Here is a 16,031-nt window from a genome sequence, read left to right on the forward strand (position 1 = left end):
ACAACTAGCATTTTTTTCTGGTGCTTTATAATTGACATTGGTCAGCTAGTCAGTTCTTTACCAGATATTTTGGAGATGTTGTCTATTACAATGATTAGTTGATTAATTGATTACTTAATTAATTCAGTAACTATTTTGGTAACTGAATGTTAAATAGTACAGTACATGATAGTAAACAATATCTTCAGGTTTCTGACTGTTGGTCAAACAAAACGAGACATTTGACAACTTCAACTTGGACTATAAGAAATGATTGCAGACTGTTTTCTGATTGACTTTTGATATACCAAACAATTAATCAGTTAATCAGTAACATAACTGGAAGATTAATCTATAGCAAAAATAATAATTAGTTGCAATGCCAGTTTGCTTTCACAAAGGCAAAACGGCATGTAGTTTAGGTTGACTGGTGACTAAGTTGCCCGTAGGAGTGTGTGTGGTTGTCTGTCAGCTCTGTGATAGACTGTTGGCAACTAGGTTGTAACCCACTTCTTGCCTAACGTCAGCTGGAACTGGCTCCAACCCTCTTCAGTATAAGTAGTATAGATAATGGTTGGATGGATATAATACAATAAGACTTTCAAAAAGGTGTTGTACTGCTTTGTTCTTCCCAACGGGCGGAAAATCCATTCTGTAAATGTAGTTTCCATTTATCTCACTCTCCAGGAGGGCATAAAAAAGATTGGTGTTATGTTTTAAATAACCTACAGTGTCTGAATTCAAACCTACATTTAATAAGTGTCAGATTCTTTTTAATTTAATCATTTATTCTTTACCCCTTTCTAACGTGCACACAGAGAAAAGGGCTGAGTGCTATTAATTATACAATTATAATGAACCATGAGCTTCTGGCTTGTGCGCATCAAAACCAATAATGGGATCAAATTTCTGATTAGCTTAACAGTGTTCTGCACAATTCATCTAAACTAAAATTCACCCCCACTCACACACACACACACACACACACACACACACACACACACACTCGCTGCTCTCTCTACTTCTTAGCTGGTCTTTATTTCTTCATAAGTCATGTAAACTGTCAGACACAATTAAATGTAATGTAAAAATAGACAATTCAGTCTTTCTAACTAACTTTGTGCATGCAGTATGTAGTCTTGTATAGAGACTGGTGTTTTTGTCATCACTCACGTCATTTACTGGCATTTCAAGGTGGCAGGTTGGTTAGCTTTTACACAGTAATATTCTGTGGCAAGAAAAACACTACATCTCCAAGTCAAGCAAGGTAAAAGTCAATTTATCTGAAAGGGGGATAAAGAGAGGAAGGATGCTGGATGTTAAAGGTAGCAGAGTGTCAGGAGGAGACTATTCCGTTATTACATTTGTTTCTTAACTTGCTCCAGACTGCCTTGAGGGAAACAGGGCACAGTCGGTGTGTCAGCTCAGGCTAAAACAGTGGCATAGCAATTCCCAGACAACAAAATCTCATCTTGGAGTTAATGAAATGCACCACGCCAACAATTGTCTAATCAAAACTAAATGCTTTTCTACAGTGCAATGTCATTAGAGTCCATCAGCTAAAGTAGGCTCCATGGTGTAATGGATCCCTAATGATGGTAGTTATCACCGGTGACCCCAGACCTTTTTTTTGCATTAGACATCATTTCCCAGTTAGTTGCACTCTATATCTGTATCATTCATTGGAAAGCTATCTAAATAGCAAATTGCAATATAATAAATTGCTACTTGTCGTGACGGTTACACTTCATTTTCCCCACATCAGAGCACTCATCTCAAGGCTGGATAACAGACATCAACCACTAGGAGCAGTCAGCAACGCTGCTAATAACTCATCCACATACACACTAGGGGGCAGCAGACACTGAGCCCTGTGGTTGTGATGCAAACATTGGTGCAGAGAAGCACATTCGCCTGGTCCGCCTTTGAACAGACCAAACCCCACCACCACCACCCCGATCTCCGGGTGACATCATGTGACCGTCTGGGCCTGCGTTTGCACCTGCAGGTGTTGTGACACTGGCAATGCTTTGTTCCTTGGAAAGATCCCTGAAGACCTGCAAAACCTGGGTCCTTTCAGCTCTGCCACAGTTGGCAGGGCAACAGAAACCAGAGAACACACAAGAGTCATTGACCAGAGAGGTCCAGACTATCAGGTCAATGATGCACTATTGCATCCTAAGCTTTACCTGCCCCACTTGTAGCATGTGCAAGGTTAAGGTCTGGCACTGTGACATACGAAAACAGGTGAAAGGATCACTTCAATATTACAGCTGTAACAGCAGCTAATGAAAAAGTAGTGGAAAGATCCAAATGGCGGTATTTAACCTCATGTAACTAAAGCAGAGACCTTTTAAAATCTGATGCAAAAAAAAAATAATGCCGTCGGCAAGCATAAATACCGTAAGTGCAGCAGTCACATTCTGATTAATGCTTTTATACACAAATATACACGTGCACATATGTTCACATGCACACACCAAAATATACAAGTTAAACGCCCACTGTTGTACAAGCATAAACATAAACAGTACTGCATTATTTGTGATAATTATGATGTTGCTGAGGAAGAGGCTGTGTGGGCATGATTGCCTTGTACCTCCTTGGTCTTAATGCAGTGCTCCACAGATCAGAGAGGTGAGGGGTAATGTCAACTTCTGCGCAACTCCTATCTCTTAGTCCTTAAGACATCCATTTTATTCACAGCAAATGCACGTGACACCCACACACCGGCTCTACTTTAAAACACAACACATTTTAATACATTAAAAAAATCTGTTTTTCTTTGGCATCCAATACATTACTTTTTGGCGACACTTGCTATAAAGACTTGCTTCCAAATGTGCCGAGAGTTCCAAATAAATTCTCAAACAAAGAACCCATGCATTGGACTGTAAATTAATCATGGATTATCTGTGTTGTAACTATCAAACAATAAAAGTTCAGTGCATTAGCAGCTTGTCAAATGACCTCCCACATAATCACAAATGGCCAATTTGCATCCACTCGGAATGATGTAATGAAAAGTTCACTGCTCATTTGCTGGGAAAACACATACAGTATCACAGATTCTTTGATTATTGTCTGGATTAATCATGAATTAAAAATGATATTTCAAATTTGTGGACACAACATATATTGAAATGGACAAATAAGTGTCCATATTACAGTCTGGGAAAAATACACTTAACCTTGCATGCTCCAGATATTGAAATTATTTGACTGAACCTAAGATGCACAATCAATCTGCATCAGAAATAATGTGTTAATGTAAAAAAAAAGAAAGCACTCCTCTTCTGTAAAGGCCCTTGAAATCTTAGAGTACATGAGCATTAGTCCTGCATGTGGACACACTCACTGTCACCAGCCAATTAGCAGTAAGAGGAGATGAGATTTTGGTTTCATAAAACCCCTGAGCAGCAATGATGGACTCTGGTAACTGAACCCTAAAGGCGTTTTTAAAACACATGAGTGGCATTTTACAATCTCAAATCACTAGCTCAGCACCTCCTCCCAGTATCCACCAGACTCCCAGTCAGGAGTGCATTATGGTATTAAGCAGAATTGACCCCCCCACCCCCATGTACCACTTAATAAACTCAGTGCTAAATTACTGCCACAGCAATTAGACACACATCAGCCCTATATTCTCCAACATACCGCATCCACTACACAAACATCAGCAGTACATATTCAGATGGGCTCTTCCAGGAATTAAACTTTCTGTTTGTTGAAATTTGACCACGTTTACAAAAAATATCTTACCACAGCATGTACTACATATATCAGTGGGCTTACAGCAGCAGACATTCTCATTGATCAGCTGTTACGGAACGTGATGTGAGCAGCCGACCTGAAATTATAAAGCATTTTGTTACAGCAAAACTGCCTCCACACACCCAGGGCTCTGCGTGCAGAAAGGAGACATTGATCCATAATTGGAAGCACTCAGTCATGAAATCTAAAGAGTAATTAAAGAAAGAGAGCTTTGATTGCATCCATTTACATATTCAGCACAGTGATTCAATGCCGCTCCCCAACTTACAGCCCGTGAGAGTCGAAGGGTCGACCCAGAGGCTGCGAAGAGCTGATTTAGATCAAGCAGTGATAGAGTAACAACAAGTGTCTGCAACATCTGACTGCATCAGTGTGAGCCACTCGCACAGCTTGACTATGAAGCAATTGTGGGTTCGCTGTTATTGACAGATGCAATATGTCAGAGAAACATCCAGATATGCACTGAGGTCTTCTAATAAGAGTAAATTATAAATATGGTCTTGGTACAAATGGCAGAGAAGGTAGTCAAGTCATCTCTTGACTGAGAAGCTGCTAGATATACAATATATTCATTGTGACCTGCACAAGCCAAGACCAGCTTTTGATGCTTCACTATCACCTGAGAGTAAAACTTGAATTACACATGCACACAAACACACACTCTCACACACATGTGTGTGTGTGGGACAGTGTATGTAAGCATGCACCCACATGTATCTGTGCCAAGTGATTTTACGCATGCAGGCTCAAGGTGACGTGTACAAAAAGTGGCATCTTATCTGGAGGCATAAACATGTCTGCTGGTCCTGCTGTGCTGAGGCACTCAGGGTCCAGCTTCTGATACCCCTGTGGCCCACTGAGGTGTCCACACAGCCTGATTACATGTCAGGGCTGGTAAGTCCTGCCAAACAGGTGCCACGCTGCACGGAGAGGAGTGCCTATAGTGGCATCCTACCTTTTCCTGCACACTATCAGCTGGACAGAGTTCTGCTTTCAACCTGTTAGCCTAGGAATGATAACTGAGCACAGCAAAAGATTGCTTGTCAGTGTTAGCACGCACAAGTGTCGCAGTGCAGACGAGAGGATTGGACTTGTGCCTTTTCTGTTTGTTTTCTGGTTGACTGAATCTGCTCCTGATTGGAAACAGAGCTACCAGTTTGTGTTCTATGTGCTGAGTTCTCCAACATCCCTCTCTTTGTGCATGAGCAACTCCATGATGTATTTTGTTTTCTTCACATAATGCTTCTATAGCTTCCTCAGTAGCTCATGGCCTCTCTGAAATGATTTGATGCCATACCAAGTATTTCTTTAAGTAAAATGAGCTTTATAAATGTCAGACATCTTGAAGGCCAAGCTAAACTGAGAATAAGAGTTTCCATAGGATATTCAGTTAGATAAACATGTGGAGAAGATGCTTATGAATTAAATTTGAATGGCAATATTAAAGACAAGTGGAGCTTACTCTCAGTGTTCCTCAGGTCCCCAGAATACAGAAGCAGGGAAACATCAGTGTAAAGGTAAACTGAGTACAGAGTATAAAACTATTCAACAGAGACTACAAAGATGTAATTAGAAGAGAGACAACCAGGATGTTTGTCAGAATCATTTTAGACAACTGCTTGTTTACATCTCAGCCCACTTTGCCTCCCCTGGCTGAGTGATACCTGCAGCGAGCAGCAATTTTGATCTAACCACAGGCCCAATTTCACCAAAACTGGGTCTGTCTGCTTTGAAATCATAAAGACATTTCTGCAGAGGGTATGGTCATACATTTATTTATGGGGAGATGGCATGGGAAATAAATCCATGCTGTGCTTATTTGTGGCTGTTATCATCAGTTGGACCCCAAAACACCATTACTGTCTGTTCCCCTGTATTTTATCATTATTTTGAAAGCATACAAATATCTTAAAGCACCAGCTACCGGCTGGAGAACCTTCTTCCTGTCTTACACAATGTTTTTTTAAAATAAATTAAATCCTAAAGCCAGTCATTGCTTGGCCTATTGCCTTCTTCCATTATACTATTTGTCACAGTGATACTACTGTATGTGCACTGTCATTTGCAGGTGAAAATATACAGTAACCACAAAATTATTTTAAAAAGATATGATATCATGACAACACGACAGGAATGAATGAAGGGCATTTAAATCAATTTGTACATTCATGTATGTTCATGTTACTATACATGTATTTTCAAGGCAGAATGAACCAAAGGTGACTGCAGCTAAACATTTATATATTCAGGCTTGTTCCTTTTCACAGTATATGGCATGTTAATAATCACTTAGAAACTAACACTACACAGAAAGCAGCAGAACAAAGGTTAACTGGTACCTATGAGTCAGAGTGAAGCTGCTCAGTTCTGTGGATAAATATGCAATCAAATCTACAACTGCTGTGCAGGAAAAATAGAAAAAAAATAATTCTGTAATGACATGTATAACAATGCATTTATTTGTTCTATTAAGTTTAAAAAAAAAGGTTTACTGTGACTAACTACAAAAATACTGTGGTAATACAACCCTCCAAACGCTGATAGCCACAATCTAATCCTCCAGAGGATTAACCACTAAGAACAGGATAAACCTTTATAATTCTGAAACACAGGAACTCTCTGGGACACGTGCAAACATCAATCTGTCTCTTCTCTGCATATGCACTATCAACACGGTTGTGCCAGCAACAAACAAATTGTGATCGACAGCGTCCACCTCGGCATGACACCAGTGAATCTGAGCTACCGTGCAACGTTACATCTCCTTCCATCTCTGTCAGGCTAGTGAGGGCACCATGTAAAACCACTGGGATGTACTATATGCATACATTTCAAACTGAGAATAACTAAGGCAGCAACTTCATGATCACTTAGCGTAGACGTATACAGTTCAGATCAGACCTTCACCATTGAGTGTTATTACTGTCTGACTGGTGAACTGGAAAAAGTGTGACAAGGCACACTGAGACATTATTTCCCCATACTGTTTCCTGGGAATGGAACAGAGGAGCAGACTGAACAGTTGAATGTAATCTAGGCTGACTGCTGTAATCAGCTGGCTGTCCTAGAGAGACACAGAATATGCCACATCTCTGCTCCGGTCATGGTAAAGGAAACCCAGCCACATCTATTCCATTAAATGCTATTTGAATGTTCCTTTCTCATCGACCTTACATTAGGGAACTGAATAACACCTCCAGTGCTGAAAACAAATGTCAGTAGAGAGCTGTGACATGTCTAGGCTGTCACACCCACACACTGATTGCACATCATTTCTATTAAGAGAGGAACAAGAGAACAGAGCAGTGTCGACAGTTGTTTATTAGAAAATACTGCCAATGAGGCTCCAGCGAAAGTGTTTACGGTAAAAGGAAATTGGCCTGATTCATTATTAAGGATGTTAGCATTAGGACTGTCAAGTTAAGGTTCCTGTTTGCCCCTAATGTAATTGGGCCATTTCATTTCAGCCTTGATTTATGCAGCAATATACAGCATTAAGGTCTACAGGAGTGTGGCTTATTCTCAGGGCCACTGCACCTTTAAAAAACATGATTGATATAAAAATCAAGATGGCTCACCACCTATTTTAAGTCAAGTTTAACATGACAAATAGCACTGACTTCATGTACTGTACTGACTCTTTCACTGTGTCAGTTTGCTGTGACTAAATATTTTTAGAACAACGTGCACAGACACAAATATTACTGAGACCCTAAGACATCAGAGAAGGAATGATACACCCACTCATGAATATGGTTAATACGGTCTCAGGGACATTGAGGGCTTCAAAAGCTACCTTGCATCCTTTGTTTCATTTCAGGCTTTTTTCAGTAAATGTCACAAACCATAAAAAATTTAATTCTTAAAAATTCTTCAGAGTTGGAAAGTAAGGTCAATTGTGAGGTCGCTGTCAAATCTCACCTGTTGTTACGTAGCTGTATCACTGCTGTCCCCCTGGAATCCTAACCATTCACACTGATGAGCTTTACAAGCATGCTTTAGAGGAAAAGTCATGTATCTGTAGAGCAAAATGAATGTATGTGGAATTTAATTCCATTAATCCAAGCTCCTTGTAGGTTTTAGACAATGTAAAACAGGCCACAATGAGGCTGTTTGAAGTTTGGAAAATTAAAAGAGATATTTAAATTTACATATATATGTCTCACCGACCCCCTCTCCTTCCCACTGGACTGGCTCTATTGTGGAGTGGCTGTAATGAGCGGACTGCCTGCTGTCCCTCGACCGAGTCTGGTGTGGGGGATTAATGAAGTGGCGGCTCACAAGGGAGATCCATCTGCAGCAAGACAATCTTAATGACCTACTAAGGCCCAGACATAGCACTTTTACTGAGCCCCCCACTTATGGCTTATGACATGCTGAGGAAGCAGGACTGCTTTTGTTTTGAACTGACTTGCTTTTAATGGTGACAAAGTGAACTTTTCAATCTACCAGAGTGCACTTCAGCAAATATTATGTGTACTGTACCCACACAGAACAATGTTGTCCCTTTCTATAGGGACTCTCTTTAACCTGTTATCAGATAAATGATGCATAACTGTTACTAGCGTTGACCTGGTCAGACTGCCCTCACAAATTTTATGGAAAAGTGACCGGGATGCTTATTCAGAAGCATCCCAGTCTTATCATCATGAAGATGATAAGTTCAGAAGCCGTCAGATTAATGCGAAAGACGGCTTTTGATTTCTTTGATAAAAATCTCAAGCTGTCAAAAAATGGCAACACATTCCCTTCAGAATATAATGTAAAGACTATATCTGACTGTAAATGCACACTTAAGGTCCAGTCTCTCAGCATGTACGCTTCTACAGAAAAATCTGGTGTATATAAAAAGAAACCATCTTCTCATTAATTTACAACAATGGGCTCTTAATTTCACACAGAAGAAAACAAAAGCATCCTCCTTTTTTCTAGCCAAAGACTGCGGGTTTAGCTGTTGCCAGGAGATTTTATCAGCTCTAGCTTGCTGAGGTAAGCTAATACTAATGCTAAACACTCCTTAAATTGCTGGAAACCTCTGCCTCAAGCTGACTTTTTTTATGTTTCCAGATGATTTGTCTTGAAAAAAAAAATCCTGTATAAAGGTCTTTAATGTGTATTTGAATGCTACCTACACAATATCATGCCTATATTGTCAGAAGACTGAGGCTAAAGCTTCACATCCCAGCCAAAAAGTTGGCATCCTCACTAACTGATGTTTCATTTAATGAAATGAGCAGGTTAGAGCTTAACCCTAATGCACTATTATTTATAAAAAATGTGCAGTAAATACAATTTTTATTAGATGTATGGATGTTTACAATATACCTGAATATGAATATTTTTAACATAACCTGTGTCCCCACATAAGATATAGTATATAAGCAATATAAGTTATAGTTAAGTAAGGTATGTTTAGGTTATGACCCCTGGCTTTGGAAATCAGTGTATTGTAATACTCTAAGTAGTCAGTTAATTATCCAGACATGCCAACATTTGCGGCTTACATTGGAACAGACAAGCACATTATTTGATATACTTTTTGTTTTAAAGTGTAACACTCCTTGATGAAAAACTGGCACCTTGGCAACGCTTCTTTTAGGCTGATGGCGCCAGTCAGGAAAAGACAAAGTGTTTAGGTTTGTATCACTGCAGAAAAATTCCCATGTCTGCAGGTTTGACAAGCAGGTTCAAAATGTGTCATACTTTACCTCTGAAAAATGCCTTGTGTAGTGATTTCTTGAAAAATACTGGCAAAAAGTTACATTATATTTAGCTGTAAAATGGATCATGTCAATTTGAAAGCTGAGTGTAAGCAAACAGGAAGAGCAGGCGACAATGTCTATTGTATGCATTTTTAAATGGGTAGTCCCAGGAGTTGGGTGTGGCTGGAGCATCAGCTGTAAATGGGAAGAAAGGAGTGGCTCAGCTGGCCAGGGCGAGCGGCTTTAAGTGAGTGACTGAGCCTGGAACCAAAGTACACCTGACCCACTGGTAACACTGCGCTCTCAGGCTGGCAGTGGGGATGGGCTCTGGTCATGGCACACAGAGCCTACACATAGGCTTCAGTTAGCAGTCCCACAAACATTAGTTAATGACACTACATGTCTAAGGACAGTTCAAGGTCCAGTGGAAGTGCCAATAATCCATTTATGCCACAGCACAGTGTGAGCTCTGGTTCTTATTTTCATTTCATGTGAAAATCCAGCCTTATGGCAATTACAATTACTGATGGTGTGTGTGTTTGCTGGTGTCATTACTGTACATGTTAAACCAATAAATATTCTGAAAATTTGACTATTATGTGATTTTTCTTATACTATAAACTGCCTAAATATTTAAAAGTAACATTTTGCAGATTATGCCTTAGCAAAGTCTCAAATCATACCACATATTGCTGAAGTTTGCTCACATTCTGTAAAAACTAAACACTGCCTAAGTTCAATTTCACACACAAATACAGAATCCCTTTTGCTTTCCTTACTGCATGCGATCAACCTGGCTGCATCCAGTGTTTAAAGTGTTTCTGACAAAGTAAAAACACTGTAAAATCTGGGTATTCACTGGTCCAATAGTACATTGCACTTTTAGAGAGAAGAGCTCTTCAGAACTGAAGCAACGTCTAGATGTTAGTGCAGAACACATATGTGGATAAGTGAATAATAATATTCATCCTGTTGTCCTAGGTTCCACATTTGTTTGACCTCCACCGCTCACACATTGTCACCCTCCTATCCTAAAGGAAGGAGTGGAGAGAAGAAAGCAGGCTGAATGACAGCTCAGCAGATGAGATAGCTATGTCTAATCCCCTTCTAAAAGAGCTTCATTGAAATAACTGGGAGTAGGAAAGACAAGACCAAAAAATAAAAATAAAAATGGAGCATTGTGTATTGTATAGCCATCACGGTGTGTTTTTGGTCTTCTCTGTAAAATGACTTTGACAGCTGTGGGGATTAAGGAGCAGTCCATTGTACATGGGCCAAACAAGAGAGATTAGACTAAATATTCTCACTCTTGTCACTTCCTCCTTAACCTAATAAATCAATAAAACATGATTCTACTGCACTAACTTGTGGTAGTGTGTGTGTGTGTGTGTGGGTGAGAAGGTGAGGTCATAAGACACAGCAGAGAAAATAATACCCGCATAAACTGGAGAACAGCTCCAGAGGGAAGCAGGAGCCAGCTGCCAAATGTTGCTGCTCACTGCTGCAGTTTGCTGAAAGCTCCTTTTTATTTTGTTCAAGATGCTGCAGCTCTGCTCAGGGCCATTTGCAGGCATACTATACTAGATCCATGGGAACATCATTGTTGGCCCCTTCGCATACAGTATTCAGGATGGCAAGTAGTGTTTTGGGAGTCCTAAAACAAAATTTTATTCTACAAAAACACCTTTAAATATGTTTCTGATTACTGTATTTCCATGGGAATTGAATAAATTGCTGCCAAAATGGCTTTTAGCTTCCAGGTGTTTTGCAAAAGTTATATAAAATCAACTCTGAAATCACACACTTAAAATCTTATGAACTGCACTGCAACAATTAATCTGACAACAGAAATCATTTTTAGCTGACAGCCAATGGTGGAAAGTAATAAAGTAGGTTTACTCAAGTACTGTTAAGTACAGTTTTGTACTTAACTCTGTATTTGCTTGAGTATTTTCATTTTCTGCTACTTCAACTCAACTCAACCTTATTTATAGAGCACTTTAACACAGCCAGAGCCGAACAAAGTGCTTAACATAAAAGTTCCATTTAAAATATATAAACATAAAACAACTACATTAATAAAAAGCATAAAACAACAAAAATTGAATAACTGAATCAACATAGCACAACGTACTATCCACAAACAAAAAAAACAGAACCCGAACTGAGTCTCACACCATATCAAACGCCAAAGCATACAAATGGGTCTTCAAGTACGTTTTAAAAGTGGCCAACGAGGGTTCAATTGTACAATTGTATGCACTTCAGTGCAACATTTCTGCCTTAATATCTGTGTTTATGAAGCTCAAAATGTTTCAGTTTTTGGTGAAATTGTCATAAATGTGTAAATTCAATTATACGTTTATTATTGAGGTCATAGTTAAAGGTGGTGTTGTACTAAACTATATTATATCCAAAGGTGTTCTAATATTCTGACCCTCTCATGTATGTGGCTAGGTAGATATAGATACACCCATAATCCAATAATATGATATATGTTAATGTGAGATGTGTACTATTACCATTGATACTTTGAATGTATTTCAGAGCTAATACTTTAATATTTTTACTTAAGTAACCTTTTGAATGCAGGACTTTTAGTTGTAACAGAGTATTTTTACACTGTCATATTGCTTGCTACTGTTACGTAAGTAAACAATGCGAATACCTTTTCCTCCACTGCTGACAGTGACATTCTGGCCATTAAATTATCGCCAATACAAAGAGCTGTGGATGAGACAGATACAAACAAAGCTTATCCACACTGTATTTTGCGTCTCTCTATACTTGCAGGCAGCGAAAACCTTTCTATTTATGAGACTAAGCTGTCAAAACATATTATAAGAGTGAATGGAAGGCCTGAAAAGAAGTTTCAGTACAGAGGCGGCTTTAAGATCCCAGGGCAGCTCATGTTTGAAAGTGGCTGCTAATAAGTCAAATAAAGTTGTACTGTATGTTCTGAGAAGTGAAAATATTAAGCCCATGTAAAAATATGCCACTGAGATCTGCATGTAACCTTCAGCAACCGCCACAGCACAACTGAGCTCTCGTCTGAAAGTAGCCCTGCAGGGTCACAAAAACAACAACAACAAAAAACAGGCATGAGACGCCTAAGAAAATATTTATAGCTGCTTCTGGTTTTACAGCGACACCCATTCAAAAGCAGGCACAGTTTGTTTTATGTGCTGTAGCATTGTAGTTACAGTACAATCATTTCTCATAGTGATCCACTAATAGCGGGATGTCTACACAAATCACTGCACCAACAGACCCAAATTACACATGTTTCACAGAGTGCTCTACACTTAAATAATCCCTGCACAACTATGATTATAAAGCTGCAGTTGCAATGTCAAGTATCCTGTTTTCTTAAGGGAGTGGTTTAGAAAGTGGAACGAAAGCTAAAGAGCAAATTAAGTAGAGCTTTCCCCAAACCAAAATCTGCCTCTAATCCATAAAATTACACCTGTCACTAGAAAGTTAGATTTATACTTTCTCAAGAAGGAAACCCATTAAAATACACAAAGGCCTTCAATCAGCACTTCATTAACACAGCAACCTTTTTTTCCCTAGTGCTGGCAATCAATTCCCTATCTGCCAGATTAGTTTAAGGACAGGAATGCAGATAGGAAATGACCAAAACAACTTAGGGGATGTGACAGCGGAGAAAATAAGTATGCCAATATAAAGAGAGATGGAGAAGAGAAGGGATATTGCAATAGCCTTTTCCCTCCCTGGTGTGGTGCCAAACAGACAAATCTCATGGCCTTTATGTCAAGTTAAGGGCAGAGGGAATGCCACTTAGATAACCACCCATACTGGTATATCTCAGTGCTTGTGATTTTCTTGCAAAATGTGCACAAACAACAGCACTTTGTTAAATGTTGGTAATGTGAAGGATTATTAGATCATTTTTTTAGGAAACTGGCCCATTACTCAGTCAAAGCGAAACTCTTTGGCTCAGTGTCACAAACAATCTGTGGCACTACATGGAGCTATAGGTGCACCTGTAATTGTGCAGCACTTTTCTGTTTCATGACTGTAACTGGCTGGCACTAAACTGCAGGTGGACAAGGTAAGTACTGTAAGTAAAGAGTTTTGCAGGTAAAGAGCTTTATATTTCCCTCAGACGCCAGTGGAGACCAGAAATAGAGCTAAAATAAAAGTCAGTATCGAGCTTACAATTACCAAAAGCCCAAAACACTAATAATACCTAATGATACTCTGTGGAAATATACAACTGTTTGCCAAACACTAACACTACATTATATACAATTTTATAAGGTGATAATACAGTATGCCAATGCTGTGTCATTAATCCAATTAATGCATTATTGAACATGTAGGGAAGGGATGGGAGGGTGTGTAGATGTCTATTTCTTTACGCTGTAAACAACAAAACAAAAACAAAACAAACAAAATAAATAAAAGAACATTCAATTAAATGTAAATGAAGCGCCAGAGAAACATTCAGATTTTGTTATCACTCTTCAAAGGAAACAATGAGAAAATCTCCCAAGAAGCATGAAGACATTTATATGCTGACCTTTGCTGATCGTAGCTGGACTCTTTCTTGCGGCAGTGTAGAGTCACCACTCGGTGGCCTTCGCTCCTCACATCCTGGCTAACTATCCACTGAGTGGGGTTGCTGGGACGGGCCCCAAGAAACGTCACTCCTTCATTCAACTTCACTCTGCAGAGAATAAAAAGACACGTTTCAAAGTGAACAACATAAGGCACAAAGATTGTCTTCTGTTACCAAGCGGTTTCTCATAGCTGATCCATGCATGGCAGCTAATCAGACATTTTGTTTATTCAGATGGTCCACTGCACTGTCTTTTCTTCAAAAGATGTCCCAGCTGTTATCTTGGTTTTGTAACAGTTTTTATTTTCAGAAAGAGAAAGTGGCTGTTTTAGACACGTTAGCTCATGTGTGCCACCAGTTAATCAAGTATCCAAGATGCAGAAAACACCTGCATAAAGTTTAGACTGTCTGATAAGTGCTGGTGCACATATTCACTAAAATCCCATTAGGTTTGATTCAAAATAGTATATGTACCAAAATTAGTCAATCAAAAAAAATAACTTCTGGTGAAATCTGTGAATACACTATTTGCCATAAAATGAGGGTATAAGTGGGAAGTGACCATTCAAGTAAGCCACCCTTCTGCCTCCTTTACCTCACTCTCTCTCAGTCTGAAAAGAACATGAAAATGTTTCTTTGGCTGCAGCAAAATTACAGTGTCAATGTCCTTGGCTCAGTGGACTACAAAGGAGGAAAATGTCCACAGAAAAAACCCTGTAAATGAAAACCACCCTCAAACATAACCCATATTACAAAGTATATCTGCTACACAGAGAGAAATCTAAGATTGAAAGTGTCAACATAAGGTAGATTTAGACTAATGTTCCATAACATAACGGTCAACGACCTGTGTGATTTGTCTGTGGGTGACAGTGAAGCTGCAGGACTGAAGAGAAGACTAAATTATAATAGAACACCCAATCACTTTCCCTCTCCATTCCATACCAGGTCGGCAGATGAGGACTTTGCTTTCATCTTGAATTTTTTTGCTGTAATTTAACATGCACTATGCGATTGCATGTCCATACGCCAATGAAAATGCCTACCGTCTGCAATCAGGCCTTTTTCTTTGATGTGATGTCTTATCATGCTGTGAAGGGGGTTATACCTTAGTGGTGTAACATGACAGATGGCACGCTTCCCATCTCTATAGGAATGAGGATAACCACTACACCTAAGGGTCATTGTGTCATTGTGTATATATGTATGTGCACATAAAATGTGTACGTGTGTGTGTGTGTGTGTGTGTGTGTGTGTGTGTGTGTTCATATTTTTGTGTTGTTGTTCCCAAGAGGGTTTGATGTCTTTTTGCCAGCTGCTTCCCTCTCTGTCGTGTGTGTATAAATGAAGGCCTACAAACAACATCACATGTGCCCAATATTCTTGTCTTTTGAGGTGACATCTGTGTCGGTCTAGGCAATCACGGCGTCCTAAATTCCAGCATGCCTTGACTGGGAAACATGACAGACTACACATTGGACCCTGATCAGTCATGGTTTGCTGTTTTTTCAGAACATGCATGACATGAGGTGAACTTGAAGGTTACTGTTCCGCCTGACAACACTAACAAATATTGGGTTTACGAATGAAAGAAAACATGGAACCACTGAACCACTCAGCAGTGAGCCTGGCTCACAGTCAGCAGAAAGAGGGTGACTGTGTGGGTGAGCAGTATACATACTGTAAGTGTGCAATCGGCTGCATGTTGACCATACAGTTAACTTATTTTATTTTGCGGTTTACTGAGATTAAAACCTCTATCTTCCTACTCTTTCTCATGTTTATAGGTGTGTACTGAGGATCACTGTGTATATAGATCAACATAATTGAACTTGTCAAGCTAGGCAGGAGAGGGCAACACAAATCCGACACACTAGTCATTTTGCCAGGGCATCACAAAGCATTCCCAGTTCTTTGCCGATTGTCTTCCAGTGTGACACACCCAACCATCATCTGTCAGGGTGCATCATATCAAGCTGGTGTTTGAT

The 16,031-nt window shown here is 39.5% G+C and overlaps 1 protein-coding gene across 5 annotated transcripts in view; it reads right to left on the reverse strand.

Annotated features, from left to right (window-relative positions):
- si:dkeyp-14d3.1 (transmembrane protein 132C) overlaps positions 1-16,031 on the reverse strand; it is a 117,559-nt gene that overhangs the window by 44,627 nt on the left and 56,901 nt on the right. For all 5 annotated transcript variants that reach the window (XR_002274205.1, XR_002274207.1, XR_002274206.1 and 2 more), the window contains exon 3: positions 14,005-14,151. Coding sequence is in view for 2 of the 5 variants with exons in the window: in XM_020590726.1 (XP_020446382.1) it covers positions 14,005-14,151 (147 nt within the window). In the remaining 3 variants the exon portion in view is untranslated. The remainder of the gene's footprint in view (positions 1-14,004; positions 14,152-16,031) is intronic.

The sequence above is a fragment of the Monopterus albus genome, unplaced genomic scaffold, assembly GCF_001952655.1.
Source record: "Monopterus albus unplaced genomic scaffold, M_albus_1.0 scaffold12.1, whole genome shotgun sequence".
Classification (NCBI taxonomy): Eukaryota; Metazoa; Chordata; class Actinopteri; order Synbranchiformes; family Synbranchidae; genus Monopterus; species Monopterus albus.